This window comes from Belonocnema kinseyi, chromosome 4, assembly GCF_010883055.1.
Source record: "Belonocnema kinseyi isolate 2016_QV_RU_SX_M_011 chromosome 4, B_treatae_v1, whole genome shotgun sequence".
In the NCBI taxonomy this organism is placed as follows: Eukaryota; Metazoa; Arthropoda; class Insecta; order Hymenoptera; family Cynipidae; genus Belonocnema; species Belonocnema kinseyi.
In genome coordinates this window covers 148,350,486-148,367,087 of record NC_046660.1, presented here as the reverse complement: position 1 = coordinate 148,367,087, position 16,602 = coordinate 148,350,486, and the positions used below count along the sequence as shown (strand labels likewise).

At 32.5% G+C, this 16,602-nt stretch overlaps 1 protein-coding gene across 2 annotated transcripts in view; it reads left to right on the top strand.

Moving 5' to 3' along the window:
- The first annotated feature begins 3,719 nt into the window (after positions 1 to 3,719).
- Positions 3,720 to 16,602, top strand: part of LOC117172073 — a 70,329-nt gene continuing 57,446 nt past the window's right edge. For both annotated transcript variants that reach the window (XM_033359827.1, XM_033359828.1), the window contains exons 1-3: positions 3,720 to 3,842; positions 3,975 to 4,259; positions 5,203 to 5,412. In XM_033359827.1, the coding sequence (XP_033215718.1) occupies positions 3,752 to 3,842; positions 3,975 to 4,259; positions 5,203 to 5,412 (586 nt within the window). In that variant the 5' untranslated portion in view covers positions 3,720 to 3,751. The remainder of the gene's footprint in view (positions 3,843 to 3,974; positions 4,260 to 5,202; positions 5,413 to 16,602) is intronic.

The window sequence follows — 16,602 nt, the reverse complement described above, 5'->3', positions numbered from 1 at the left end:
GTGGCCCGTGAACGGGGTTACATGGCACGGCTGCATGCTCTGTGGTGCGAGAAACACCCGGAGCTATCGCAATTTTCGCAGCAACGTCTGCGAAACCATGCTAAACTACTCCGTAAAAGGGGCTATGTAAGCAGAACGCCTACTCTACCACAGCTAGAACAAGCCGGCAACAAAGAAAGGGAGGCGACACTTATACCAACCGCGGGCAGGCATCCAATAGATGAAGAGCGATGCTTTACGACCCGGAGAAACATCAACAGCAAGGTTTCTCTCAAGCCTAAAGATCTGGCTGAAATGGATGACGAGCTTCGTGGACATTTTTCCGGTGAATCCGACCTCTGGGCTATCAATTATTGTGTGTATAATGCAGCGAAAGCTTTGGCCGATGCGAACCCTAAAACAAAACCAACGGCTGATCATAAGACAAAAAGACGAATGCATCAACTTGCCATAAAGATAGGCTGGGCAAGACAGTACGCGTCCCGCATACAATGTGTGATTGACTACATCACATCTGGCAGAAATTTTACCGCCAAGGTTCGAAAGTTCAGAGGGTCAGGAATCACCAGGAAGTGGGCAAAGGAGCATTTCTGTACAAAGCAGCGGAGGAGGCTGCTGAAACACTCGGACTTGACTTCAGTATTAGGGGTGAGCAAAATGCATCAAATCTAATCTATCTCGAGTACTCACTCCTGAAAGCCCGGATTAAGAAAGCACAAGAGAAAAACTTTCGTGAACAGCTCCTAGATAAGAGGATGCACTTTATCTTCCACAGAAATGTGAAGGATCAGTCTGGTACACAGGGTTTCATTTTTGCATGCCAAGACGGTGTCATTTCCACCTTAACATACCGTCGCCACATTTTAAGCCAAGACATTCCCGATGATAGCTGCAGGGCGTGCCATGCACACCCCGAGCATTTAGCTCACATACTATCTAGTTGTCCAACACACGCGGGAACGACCTAAATTCAAAGGGACAATGCGGCACTAAGAGTACTTTATTACCATCTATGTCTCTCCTACGGCATTCACCTTAATATCGCTCCTCTAAATCCTCCTAGGGAAATTGAGTCAATTGTCGAGAATGGGAAGTGCCGTATATACTGGAACTTTATATTCTCGACAATTGTTTCTGTTGCTCACTCGAGGCCTGACATGGTTCTTCTTGACTTCGAGAAGCGAACCATGTTCGTTATCGAATTTTCGGCACCAGCTCACAAAAACATCATAGCCAAGGAGAATGAAAAGAAAGAGAGGTATCGAGACCTTATAAGGGAGTTGCAACGATTGTACCCGGAATATTCTGTGAAACTGATCGTTCTTATCATCGGCGCTCTTGGAGGTGCCAAGCTTTCACTGGGACTTTTGCTGGATCGTCGTATTGATTCTGTTACAGACTGTAACCACCTATCTCATGCTCGTGAGACGTGGTTTTCGCTAAAATTTTACCGCGATTTCGCTGGGATTGGGTGCAGTTTTTCAGATCAGCACCCGCTCCCGGCGAAATCCTGCGGCTGTCCTTTTGACATACTTTTAAATATATCTATTAAAACATAAAAGATGGCTCTTGAACAAAATACTTGAGTTTTGAACCAAATTATTTAAGTTTTAACATTAGAGGGAAATTTTTAACATAAAAATAAATTTCCAACAAAAAAGTGCCATACTTTATATTTCAATCAAACAAGATGAAATTTATACGAAAAAAAAAAGAATTTTAAAAACAAATGACGAATTTTCTCTACAAAAATTTAATTTTTAAACAAAAAATATAACTTCAGCAAAAATTAAATTTTCCACGAAACTGATATATTTTTATCTAACAAAAATGAAATTTCAAACTTAATAAAAAAAGTAGAATTTTCAACTGAAAAAGATCAATCTTAATAAAATGGAAAATCTACATGTTCAGTTAGGAAAATAATTTTAAACCGAAAAAATAAGGCTTTTCCACTAAACAATTACATTTTCAATGAAAGACATAAGTCTTTGATCAAAATAATAGATGTTTAATAATGCAGTTTAACTTTTATCCAAGAATTTGAATTTTCAATCAAAAATGATTAATTTTTAACGGAATAGTTAGAGTTTTAATCAAAGAGATGAATTTTCACCTAAAAATATGAATGTTTAAAAAATGATTTCTTAAAATAGCGGCTCAGACGAATCTATCGAGGAAAATAGTTGAATGCTCAGGCAAGGAATAATTTTGAAGCAAAAATTTGCATTTTTCTAAATAAATAATATTTCTATTAAACCGAATGAATTTGAAAAACAGAAAGATCAATTTTTGTCCAAAAAGGAATTCAGTTCACTGTTTAGGATCAAATTATGAATTTTTTGACAAAAAATAAGTTTCCACAAAACAAAATCATATCATATCCTTAAGTTTGTGAGAATTAAAAAATTATTCTAGACGTAATTGATCCTAGCATAAAAATGCTTCTATAATAAATTACTTGCCTTTTATTCAAAAATTTAAATCTAAATATAATTCATATACTCTTTAAACATTATAACTGCCCACGCGCCAGAGCCGCACTGGCAAGCACGACGTGCGATACAAATCGTGATGGTTCACGTCATGCGACGCACATTTCCCGCATATGAGGATGCAGCTAAAAGTCTTATGCTGCGCGTACGCGGTGCGAGAAAAGCTGAAAGAGGCTTGACGCCCGTGAGTCGTACAGTGCGCGTACTTTCCTATCTAGGATAGTTTTCTGGAATGCACGATCTGACAGGACATGATATGATATGACACATGACACTACATGACACACTGCATGATATGAAATGAAACAGGACGTGCCAAATGACACAGGACATGACAGATGACATGACACATGACACGGCAAATGACATGACACATGACATGGCACATGGCATGACACATGACATGGCACATGACATTACACATAACATGACACATGACATAACACATGACATGAAACATGACATGACACATGATATGACACATGGCATGACACATGTGGACGTGGCATATTATGTCATGTTACATATGACATGAATTGACACACGAAATTAAAAGACACATGTCACATGACATGAGAACCGACAGTATCATTTTAAAGCTTACCGAACCAATAAACACCGTTTAATTCATGATGTGACATAATAAACACTATTAAATGGTTAAAAAATGTAACCTTATTATTATTATTATATTTTAGACTTTTGAAAACATTTATTAGATTGGCAATTTGGGTTTATCACGCTAATTAAGTTTCACTGTTCTACATTTTCTTTTGCGTGTTATTTTCAATTTTTTATTTAATAACCTGATAAGCACCATTCAATGTATATTCCCATTAATTTACTGGGTTCAGAAATAAAACTCAAAAATGATAGCAAAAATCTCAGAAGTTTGTCCTCCATTAATCCTATTAAACATTTTCTCGCGGTGCCGATAAACATCGTTGCGTGAATGCGATAAAAAAACACCTTTAAATCGCTTAGAAATTCAAACTTACAGTACCTTTGTTTATTATTATTTTTTGGACTTTTCAAAATGTTAATTAAATTAGTGTTCTTGTATTCTTAACGCTAAATGAATTTCACTGTGCTGCATTTTCTTTTACGTGTCAATTTGAACAATATATTCTTACAAATTATATCCATGTGTGCGATACATGTGAAATGTATGGGAATTTATATTTTACCGTTCACTCGCGATTTCAGTTCGTCACGGAGAGTCCATCGTAGAGGAGCCTTGCTTTATCGTTTTAAACATGTCCATAATTGTAATACTTTGTTTTTTTATAGAATTATTAACCTTATTGTGCTCTGGAGAAAATCTAACAACTATGACGGGGGTGAAAAGTAAGTATAGCTAATTTACTAAATGTAATGTTATATCTAATCAACAAATTATTTCTCAATATTAATTAACTTTACCTTTATAGCTCCTACTTCTTGTTTAAATCTCTTGATCATATATAAATATTCTTTTAGATATTCCAACAGACAATGCATTTTATTATGATTTAACAAATGGCAAACCTTTAATGGAAAATGTGGAAGACAGTAAGACAATTGCAAATTCTTCGAGGATAAACTTCAGGAGTTTACCATGTGCTTGTTCGATTTCAGTGTGCAGCTGCTGCACTGGAATAAATATAACTGTGATTAAATTTAATCGACGCATCTGTTCTAACCTAACGTACAACGCTCGTGAATTTGCTTTGCAAATGGACTTTTTAATGGATGACCGAGTTTTATTTTCGAATCAAGTATCAGGTAAATACTTACTATATCATCTCAGAGACGTAACTAAGATAATGGAGGGCCCCATATATTTTCTAAATAGGGGGCCCGTTATCCAAAGAATATGGCAATATAAGTTACGAAAAAATAGTATTGGGCCAAGAATCAAAGCAAGGATTTATCGCAAAGACATTCATGCACAATTTTGTGAACAAAATTGAGCCTATTTTTTCGAAAATAGCGAAACTCGAAATTTTGGTTATAAAAATTGTTTCATTAATTACATTTTTTGAGAATTCGAACGATTCATAGAAATGAGTAATCGCAAATATATATTTTTTTAGTTAATTTCGTGAAAAAATTACCCTTTTTGGCAAAAAATTTCCAACATCTGGATTTGGCTATGAAAATTGTTTTAATAGTTAATAATTCATTTAAATTTGTAAAGTATCTTAGCAAAGAATTATAGAAAAGATATGGTTTGTTGATGCCATAAACAAAATTAGCTCATTCGTTACAAAACATCTAGAATCTCAATTTTCTATGATAAGTATTTAAATAATAAATAGTTTATAGGAATTTTCAAACCAGAACTGCCTGGATTGATCACAAAGGCAATCGTAGTCAATTTTATATACAAAAATTCAGCCTATTCGTTTGAAAATTGGCAAAACTCTAAGTTTGAACCGGAGAGTTTTAAAAAAAAATTAAGGCTATTTGTTGAAAAATAGCTCAAATCTATATTTTTTAATAAATCTTGTATATAAAATTTTTTCTTACTCTCTGGGTCTTGAAACGTGAAGATTTAATCATAATTCAAATAAAGCCAAATTTTAGATTCAATTAATACCTTCCTATTAAGGATGGTTTAATGTGAATAACGCTAGATATATTTCCGATATGACTCTCTTAAATTTAACCAGGACAATAGAAATACCTGCAATTCAAAATAATGTACTTTTACATCATTTTTCAGCAAAATATCCACCACCTGTTTGTATACCATTGCCTTATGTACCATTTATAAGCCTCTGTATACGTGTGTACGAAATTCATACGATTGGAAACAATTTGCACGCCTGTATCGATTTTGAAACAAGAGTCATTCACGCACCGATTTTAGTGCTACATTTCGATTGCATTCGAATGGGATCTAGTGGACTTATGTGGCTAAATCCAGGAAAAGGTAGTGTATTTAGTGTGATTTACTGTTCATATCTGAACAACTATGTTTCCTCCAGATGATGAAATTCAGATTGGATAAGCGAATAACAGTGGTCGGAATAACTGGAAAATCTGACAAAAATTCGAAAAATCGTTTTTTTTTTTATTGTGTTAAACCTAATACGGTACTCTAGGAACAATTTATCTCTGCAATAAATGTCGAAAGGATTAGGCTCTATCTTACGCATGTGGACTTTGATAGGGGCTCAAAGATGGCCTGCTCCCATGCTTGCACGAGACATGTCGAAACGTTAAATTAATCGCTCAATTGCAAGTGCTCTAAATTTTTTTAAAGACCGCTATTTCATTGACAACATATGGAAAAACTTCCTAAGGGTACCTATGACAAAATTTCAATAAACGTTGTATTTTATTAATGCATGCAGTTTTATGGTAATTACCTCAAGGTTTTCTTGTCACAAATTTTCATCAAGGTCAAAGTTTCTTAAAAAACATGATCTCAAAACCCCCATTACGACTGCTTTTCACGAACGTAACGAAAGTTTTTTTCAATTAAAATTCAAATTTCTTGACCCCGAAAACCTAAGGGTACTGAGTTTCAAGAAAGTTTGCTCATTATTTGAATTTTTGCCAACTTTTGGGGTTTTTCTGAACACTGTGTGCTCTCTAAATTAAATTTTTTAATGATATATTATATTGCAAAACAAAGAATATGTGTGCCAAATTTCGTGTCGAATGGTGAAAATCTGTGGATTTGCATAAGCATCATCCATTTCAGGCTACTTGATTTTATATATTAAAAACTGTGCCCCCCCCCCTCCTCATACTTTTAAGACCTGCCCGGGAGCCCAAAGAATATGTGCGAAAAATCCGATGCCCCTAGTACAAAAACTGCGACTGCCCCTTTCCTCATATGACGCATTCCTTCGTATGCCCCTCCATACTCTTACGACCTGTTTAGGAGCCCAAAAAATATGTGACCCAAATTCGGTGTCAATTGGTCAAAAACTGTTGATTTACATAAGCATTATCCGTTTAGCGATTCGGGTTGCTGTAAGAACCATCTCCAGTGCCTAATCTACACGTGTATACATTTTCAAATTGATCTGTTAAACGGTGTGGACGGTATCGGACCTCAAGGGCACAAATTTACATTTTATATAGTAGATTATCAGATCAGGATATATGTATTTCTTTCTGAGGTAAAAGTTTTCAGTGTGAAGGAAACTCTTGTTGAGTGATGCATAAATTTATCTATTTAAAAAAATTACATAACTGCCTGAAAGGCATAATAAAATTGAACTAAAAGTATCAAACCTTTTCAATCTATAAAATATTTTTTTGATTTATGAGCGTATATAGCTGTGCTAAATTGATTTATTCTTTAATCTTCCCATAAATTTTTAACACTCTCATGTTTAGTTGGAAATCTGTACAAAAAGCACCGAAACACATTTCTAGTCGATGTGATAGATGTATTAAAATTTGTTTTCAAGTTTGAACTTGGCAATTTGTCAGAGGACGACTGAAAAATCCCGATAAATAAAATTCCCGGAATTATAAAATTGCCAAAATATTGAAATCCCGGAGTGTAAAATTCCTGAATAATAAAATTGATGACAGTTTACAATATGACCGTATTTGAAAATTCCCGACAGAAAATTGTCGAACTATAAAATACCCGAAACAGAAAATTCCAGAATATAAACAATTGAAAAATAGTTCTTCGCTCAATATTATTTACTTAAAATGAACCAATAATTTTATGAAAGAAAATTTCTTTCAATATTTAAAAAATTATAAAATAATTTTTTGAATTTAAAATAATAATCATTTTAAAATATATATTACTGAATGAAAAATGCTGTTTAAAAATAGGCATAGTATTGCAATTTTTTTCATTTCTTAAAAATTGGATTTGAGATAAATCAGGACCTGAATTGAATCATACAAAATTTTTTTTGAAAATCATAATAGGTTCGAAGAAAATGGAGGGGGAAGTTTCTTTTTTTGTTCGAGGCGCACGTGTTTTTAAATTCATTTATTTATCCATTTTTATTAAATTATTTTTATTTAAAATTCAAAAAATAATTTTTAAATACTTTAAAGTTTAATAAAAAATGTATTGGATACAGATATTTAATTATTGTGTTTCTAATAAAGGAATAATATTTATTTAAAAAAAAGTATTTTTTCAAACGCTTCAATTCGGGAAATTCATAATTTGAAAATTTTCTGTCGTAAATTTTATTATTCGAGAAGTTTATTTCATACATATTTTATTTCACTATTTTGTTTTTTAATAAAAGAAAATTTTCGGGATTTTTCAGTAGTTTCATTTATCAATATAAATTAAATTATTAAACATATATACGAACGCCGAATATTTGAAGAAAATGAACCCGTAAAGATCCCATTGGGTCCCATTCGGTTCCTTTTTAAAAAACAGCAAGCTCAACTTTTAAGGTGCATCCTCAGGCTTGAAAATTAGCCCATGTATTACTCTGACAAGCTTTTCTCCTACAATTCTGAATTGTCTATTCTCATATTTTCTACGCCTGGGAAGTAAATCATTTCTGAATGAAACTAGCACTAGAATGAAAGAGCATGTGGAGAGAAATAAAAAAATCATTAAACTATTAAGGAATTATATTTCAATATTCTGCATTAGATGCATTAGATAACGACGAGACGATTAGACAAAGAAAGAAGAAAATCGGTTAAGGCCATGTGACAAGTGAGTCACGTGACCAGATTCCTACCGTACCCTCACTTTTTTATTTCCCAACTTATTTTCATATGAAGTGCCACATCGAGCACTAAGAAAGGTGGGTCTGGTCCTAAATTTTAATAATTATGAAAAAACCAAAAAAAAAATTATTTACGAAAAAAAGCTTTTTTCATAATTATACAAACTTAGGACCAGACCCACCATTCTTAGTGCCTCTCGTTTAGTATCCGAAATTTTCAACTCGATATGGCGTTTCGTGTGGTAATAATTTGGGAAATAAAAAAAGTGGCGGTAAAGTAGGAATCTGGCCATCTGACCTACTCATCACATCCGTTTAATTTCTTTTGAGATTTTTCGTAACTTATCCTCTCTTCTCAGATTCTACGACAAAAAATATGGAAGAAAAATACTACGTATTCTTGAATCAGAAAAATGTGGAATAGCAAGTTATTTCATTTTCAAGATTAAACTTGAAGGGTATGCAATTCACAGCCTTTTCTTCAGAAATTCGTTTTCCATCATTTTCAACCGAAAACTCGAAATTCATCATTTATCTCTCTTTTTTTCTTGAATCTTTGTTTCAAATACAACTTCTTGCTTCACAATGAATGTGCTGTTGCTCAGGATTGATGCACTATTTTATGTCGAACAAGAGAGTTAAATTTTTAACCAAAGAGATTAATTAATATCAACTGAAGGGATGAAGCTTGAAACATGTATTTTCAAAAAAAAAGTCTGATATTCAATCAAATAGTTGAATATTCAACCAAAAAGATGCTATGTTAACCAAGACGGTTTGTTTATTACAAAAATTACAAATTTTAAAACAAAATAGTGCAAGTTTTTATACGAAAAAAACGGATAAATTTTTAACCGAAAATGGAATAGTAAAATGCTTTGTAAAGAAGATCAATTTTCATTTTTTTTTGAAATACGAATGTGAAAACTATGAAGCAAAGAGGTGAATTATATATTGAAAAGGGTTGAATTTTGAACCAGAAAATCATATCATTTTAATAAAAAAGTTCATTTCCTATCAAGTAGTTAAATGTTTCAATGAATTGGTTTCTTTGTAACGAAATAGTTCAATTATGAACAAAACGAATGAATTTTCAACAATAAAGTTTATTTTCTACCCAACATTTTTATTTCCTATGAATTTTATATATTTTTAAGCAAAAAAGACGAATCTTCATAAAACCGAATTTACTTTAACAAGAGTTCAACATTCAACCAAATAGTTGAATTTTCAATTAAAAAGATGCATATGTTAAACGAAAAAGAATTTCGTAACCAAGAAGATTCATTTTTTAAAATAAAAATTAATTACATTATTCATTTTTATGAAAGTAATACAAATTATGATTCACCGTAAACATTGATTAGAGATAATTGAAGGGCCGAATGCAATAACCACCTTAGCGCTAGAATACGCGGAGAAGTATTGTCCTCGAAGAAAATTTGGAAGATTGTTCAAATTTGATTTTCGACAGTCGATACTTGTAGAGAATTTAATTGTGCAACTTTTTTGTGTGAAAATCAAATTTCTACGTTTTTTAGTTTTTATGTTATTTAAGGAAAACTAAATTTTTCACCGAACTAAAATTCAATACCTTTTTGCCTTCAACTCGCCAGATCTTCATCGGAAAGTGATATTTTTCGTTGAAAATTTTGTGTAACATTCTTGAATATACTCTACGACTGTCAGAGTGATCACGAACTTTAAAAACCATTTTAGGGCCGTGTAGTGAATTTAAAAAATATTTGCATCGGAATGCTGAGTGCATACCTACAAACTAAAATGTTGTGTGAGGAAGTTTCGAATTTTGAAAACTTCCAGTGAGAAAAATATTCCTTAGGGGTCAAAAAAGTTTATCTAATAAGTTTTAGTCCTTTAGTAATTAGACGAAAAAAGTGAGGACGACGTGAAAATTATGTACGGCGTGCTGCGTTCGATTCGAATTGAGAAAACATGGGGCGGCGGAACACGACTGTAAACAAATAGATGATTTCTCTCGTATGAACAAAAAATTTGGAAAATGTTGTTTATCAACAAATATTTCTGCTAAAAACTTTTTAAAAGTCGGTATTCTGCTAGTGGTTTTAAAGGAAGCATCGTATCTATCGTTCTGAGGATATAAATACGTAATATACCAACTTCTCAATCAACAAGAGGGGTGGTAAAAGCCAAACAATGAAGAAACACCGAAGCGAAATGTTGCAAAAGCTTATAGAAATAAGGTTAGTTTATGCTTAGATAGTGAAGTTAAATAAAGATACCATATTTTTATGTTTTACTTCAACTTAAGTCTGTCAAAAGTTACGGAAAATTATGATTTATTATGAATCCTGGCATTCATTGCTTGTACTTTAATTATTTCCATGCAAGAATATTTTGCTGAAAACCTTGTTTGATTAATATTTTTAAGTGATTTATTGAGAAAACTCAATATTGGCACAAATAAAAAAATCTGTCTTATTTTCATTTTTTGAAATTGAATAACATACTGCAATTTTACTTCTCGTGAAGAGATCGCCTGATAAAAGTAGAGTTTTTTTTCTAGTTTAGAAACAAGAAACTGAAATATTGTATTTCGTTACAATTTTGCTGAAATTTCCTAAAGGTATATTAATTTGTATACAAAGTCAAAAATTAAATGATATTAGTCATGAGACATTACAACATTTACTTTATGAGCTCGGAAAATATTAATACGTATAAAGCTCTAGGCGTCTTGTTTTTTGTTTTCTAAAAATTGTCTCTAGCAATTTAGCTTTTCTTTAGCTTTTAATTTATTTAATTGCATTTACATATTAAATTAATATGAATTTACACATATTAATATGAATTTAACATATATGAAGTTCACATCGCCCTCACTTTTTCCCCCTAATGACTAAAGATCTAAAACTTTTTGCAAAAACTTCATTGATCCCTAAGGAACATTTTTCTCGCTGGAACATTTCAGAATTCAAAATTTCCTCACACCATTTTCGTTTGTATGTATGCATCCAAGATTCCGAAGAAAATATTATTTTAAATTCACTACACGGCCCTAAAGTGTTTTTAAAGCTCGTGATCACTCTGACAGTTGTACAGCATGCTCAATAATGTTAGATAAAATTTTAGAGAAAATATATCACTTTCCGACGAAGATCTGGCGAGTTGAACGCAAAAAGGTATTGAATTTTAGTTCGGTGAAAAATTTAGTTTTCCTTAAGAAAATAAAAACTAAACAACATAGAAATGCGATTGCCATACAAAAAATATGCGCAATAAAATTCTCTACAAGTATCAACTGTCTAAAATCAAATTTGAACAATCTTCCAAATTTGCTCCGAGGATAATTACTTCTCCGCGTGTTCTAGCGCTAAGGTGGTTATTGCATTCGGCCCTTCAATTGTCTAATACTAAGAAATAAAAAACAGAAACGTTCGAAATTTAAAGTATGTACGCTATTCCACTTTCGTACACGCGTGAAAAGAGTACACATAGAGGTGAATCTGGGCTCACCAGAAGGCAGTTTTCGGTTGGAAAGACTAAAGTGTCACTGTTGGTTGTAACAGTATGCTAATAGTCCATGATAAATATTTTCAAATGACTGATTCCTTGCCTCCCGTCGAGCTTGGAAGAAAGTATCCTTCCCAAAAACAGAATATAGTATAAGTATAAATATAACAGTTTTGCTTCTTCATATTGCTGACACAATTGAAACAATAAATGATATTCAAATGTTTCGGTGATACTTTTTAAATTCCTATAATTAACATGTATTGAAAGAACTTATACGGTGACTATGTTGTCTATTATTATTTCGTGAGCAATGAGCCCCGAAATGGTAATAAGAAAATAAATGTAATATAATACTTCAAAATGGAATATTGTCCGCTAAGAGTTTTGAAAAATAGATGATTTAAAATTTGAAGGGCACAAAATTTTTTTATTTTTAATTTAAAAAATTCAAAATAAAATAGAATTGTTGAAAAGTTAAATTAAAGAAAATTTATGAATTTAAATGGAAAAGACTTAAAATTTGACCATATGAAATTCAAAATCAAATTGAATATTTCAAAGCAAAAGCATCTGAAATTGTAGAATTGTAAAGTTGTAAAATTAAAAAATTTGCGATGTAATTTAAACATATATTACAGAAATTTGTGGAAAATTGAAATGAAGATACCTTCATTCTGCGCAGTAAAAATGAAAAAAAAGCAGTTTCAATTGTATTCCTTGAAAATGGAATTATTCTGAAAGAAGGATCGAAATAAAAAGTACGGCTAAATGGAAAATATTAAAAAATTCAGAAATGAACAATGTTTAAAATGTCAATTGGACTGTTAGAAATTCCACAATTTCAATATTAATTGAAAAGTTCAAACTTATAAATAGGGAAACTTTTATAATTAATTGCTTACCGTAAAACTTCAGAATTCTAAAATTTATACCATTAAAAAATGAAGAAATCATTTCATTTTGATATATCAATTTTTTAATGAATCATAATTTGAATTACTTTCAGAAAAACGAATAATGTAATTAATTTTTAATGAAAAAATGGATCTTCTTGGTCACGAAATTCTTTTTCTTTGAATATATTCATCTTCTTATTTAAACATTCAACTATTTGGTTGAATGTTGAACTCTTGTTAAAATGTCAGTTTCATTGGAAAATTTAACTACTTGATACAAAATTAACTTTTGTATGAAAATGATATAATTTTCTGGTTGAAAATTCAAACTTTTGAAGATAATTCGCCTTTTTCTTAATAGTATAACAATTCATGGTATAAAAACTTGCACTATTTTGTTTTAAAATTTGTCATTTTTGTAATAAACAAGCCATATTGGCTAACATAGCATATTTTTTGTTGAATATTCAACTATTTAATTGAATATCAGACTGTTTTGTTAAAAATTCATGTTTTGAACTTTATCCCTTCAATCGATATTAATTAATCTCTTCGGTTAAAAATTTAAATATCTTATTCGACATAAAATAGTGCATCAATCCTGAGCAACAGCACATTCATTGAGAAGCAAACAGCTGTATTTGAAGCAAAGATTCAAGAAAAAAGAGAGATAAATTATGAATTTCGAGTTTTCGGTTGAAAATTATGGAAAAGGAATTTCTGAAGAAAAGGCTGCGAATTGCATACCCTTCAAGTGTAATCTTGAAAATGAAATAACTTGCAATTCCTCATTTTTCCAATGCAAGAATACGTAGCATCTTTCTTCCATATTCTTTGTCGTAGTATCTGAGAAGAGAGTATAAGTTACGAAAACTCTCAATAGAAATTGAGGGGATTAACCAATTTTCTTCTTTCTTTTTTTAATCGCCTCGTCGTTATCTAATGCATCTAATTCAGAATATTGAAATTAAATTCCTTAATATTTTAATGGTTTTTCATTTCTCTCAACCGGTTCTTATATCTAACAATGGGAAGGTTGAGTGAGGCATGACAGGCACTCAATCAAACTTTGAGATCGATCCTGTGTTTTTACGACGTTTTCAGTATCGTCGAAAAAATAACACTCTGATTTCATTCGCAAATGATCTGCCCTAAATTTCTTTCACTATAGGTAAACTCATGGTGGCCGTTTGCTACTTCCCAGGTGCACAAAATGCATTACATTTTCAATCAATTTCAATGAAACAAGAACCAGGCTATTTTTCGAAAAAGCTCTCTGTACAGTCCTTGTGACCGTCTAGTGAATTACACTTCTTTTATACTTGATATAAGAATACTTTTGTTTATTGACCGAAAGATACAGAATGACCTGTCCGTATACAGGGCGCATGGACTACTGAGGCCCCGAGGGCCTTTTGTAGGCGTCGTAGGCGAAGTACCCTTAGCTAGAATCAACGAGAGGGGAGAGTGGTAAAGTAGAAGTATTACCCCCCCCCCCCCTCGTTAGACTCGTTTCGCTCCTGAAAAACGCAATTTAACAACTTTAGGTGCTACTAACGGCTCACTGTTTTCAATTTCATGTACAGGAGGAGTCTGTGGAACGTAGGTAACAATAGTTGGCGTTGGGGCTGTGTTATTATTAATGTTATTAGTTGTACAAAATAGGTTGAAACAGATTTCCGGCAGACATTTTCGTGCTAGATCGCAGAGTCCGCATTTGTACATGGAGAATAAGGTTATTAATACTAACGCAACATAACCTAAGTATGTAAGAGTTTCTGTGGTGGTTTCAGTCCATGTTCGTGTTCGACGTTCATTTTTGACTCTGTTTAAAACATTATCTATATCATCTAATGTTCTACCTGCTTCCGGCAATTGCTCATTATCAATCTATTTTTGGATTGGTAGCAGTTTATCGTTGAGTAAATCTAGATCATCACTGGTATAAGGTACAGAAATATTTTTTGTGTAATATATGTGTTTCCTCAGTTTCCTACTTTGTTTTAACTTAACTATGGCACCTTCGGTGGTTAAAATACAATTGCTTCCTGACGATAGAAGTGATGCCTCGGTAATTTTAATATCTTTAATTATTCCTTCGCAGTTGGTTGTTAAGTCTATAGATTTTTCAGGAACTATAATATATCCTTGAATTTCTGCTAAACTAATAAAAGCTGAATAATCGATTTTGAGAACGGATATCTCACATGTTGATGAGCCTAGTATTTTAATACTACTACGGATAATTTGGTTTTCACAATTGTGTGTATCAGCTAACAAATAAGTTGGATGAGAACGTTGACAGATTTCGATTTTTTCGAGCAACCTGCACTTGAATATTTCTTTTTCATTCGTAGGAACATACATGGTTTTCGGATTGTTTAGAAAAATCAACTGTTCCTTCGGAACAGGTATAAGAAATGGATTGCCATGCTGCTTCGGTATCGGAATTAAATGTTGGATTTTAGATTCATCAATTTCAAATATTGGTATGTTAACTGAATACAATAATTTACTATTATTCAAACAAAAGCTCATTTCAGATATGTCAATAATATGTTGGTAATTCACTTCTTTGAGTGGCAAAGCATACTTTACGTTAAATTTATCCTCAAAGTTTTTTAAGGATTCAATGAGCAATGTTGGTGTTAGAATTTGCGGATGTACTATACCATGTTTACCCTCGTTAATTGAATTTATCAACAATGTTATATCTTCGTTCAACTCATCTATAAGCAAAGTCATGACTATAATTTAATTTGAAATAAACAAATTGTTGGTATTATCATTTATTCGGGTGCTCATTTGGTTGAGTCGCTCGAAGGTTTTTTGGTTATGTACAAAAAGTGATTCGCCTTCGTGAGAGCCAGAATTTAATATCATTCTAATTACCTGCGTTTGGTTTTGGAGACTGGAAGCTAACTGTTTGTTTTCTAAGTAAAGTTTGTCTAATTCACGATCAACATATATCAAATCAGATTCTCTCAAAGTTCCGAATAGTGTCTTAGATATACTACCTATCGCATTAATTAAACCTCTTTTTCTATTGTGTGTTCCCCCTAACAGCTTATATAAAAGGCTGCGCTGAATACCAAGTCGTTTCATCCTACCGTTGATGAGGCTCAACTCGAATGACTCAGTGCAATTTAAACACATATTAATTGTTGATTCGTAGTGCCCCATCAGGTTATTAAACCTAGTATTAACGTTATCTACGTCCACCGATACATATAAGTGCCAAGTTTCGTGATTTAATCTAGCGTCGCCTAAATCTTCCGCAAAAATAGTGACATTATGGAGTGGAGTCACTACGAGGCAGGAAGTGGAGGAGATGAGGGAAAGGATGACCCAGGCAGTCCGCATTCTGAAAACATAGGATTAGTGATAGTATGGTTTCAGACAATTTGCGTGAATTGTGAGGTATGTATTTTCAAAAAGAATTTCGTAATTAGTTTGGCGGGTACGCCGTATTACTGTAACTGGACCTAACCATTCTGAATCTAACTTGTTTCTTTTTGTTTCGTTATGGACAAGTACAAGATCACCTGCACCGAAAATAAGGTTTAAAATGACAATATTTGAGTCGTGTAATTTCTTTAATCTCCCTTGTGTTCTCTGGATGGATTCTTTTCCTTTTGCTAAATAGGCTTCATGCCGCTTCCTCCACATATCCAAGAGTTCTTGGTGGTTTAAAGAACTGGTGGTGGCAAGAATTGAAGGCAAGTTTTCTGTTCTTCCAAAGGTCATTTCGAAAGGTGTTAGCCCAGTACTTTCACGAACTGCTATATTATAAGCCAAATAAGTAAGGTTGAGGTTCAAGTCCCATTCCGTTTGATTATCGGTGATAAAAGTTTTTAACAAATCCTTGACCGTCGCGTGGGTTCTCTCTAATGCTTCATTCGCCAGAGGGTTAAAGGTTGTAGTTTTTATTTGCCTAATTCTAAATATATTTTCGAATTTTTGGACTAATTCTGATACAAAGTTTGCTCCTTGATCAGTCAGAATTTGTTTCGGAGAAGAAAATATGTATATATAATGATCCATCAGTTG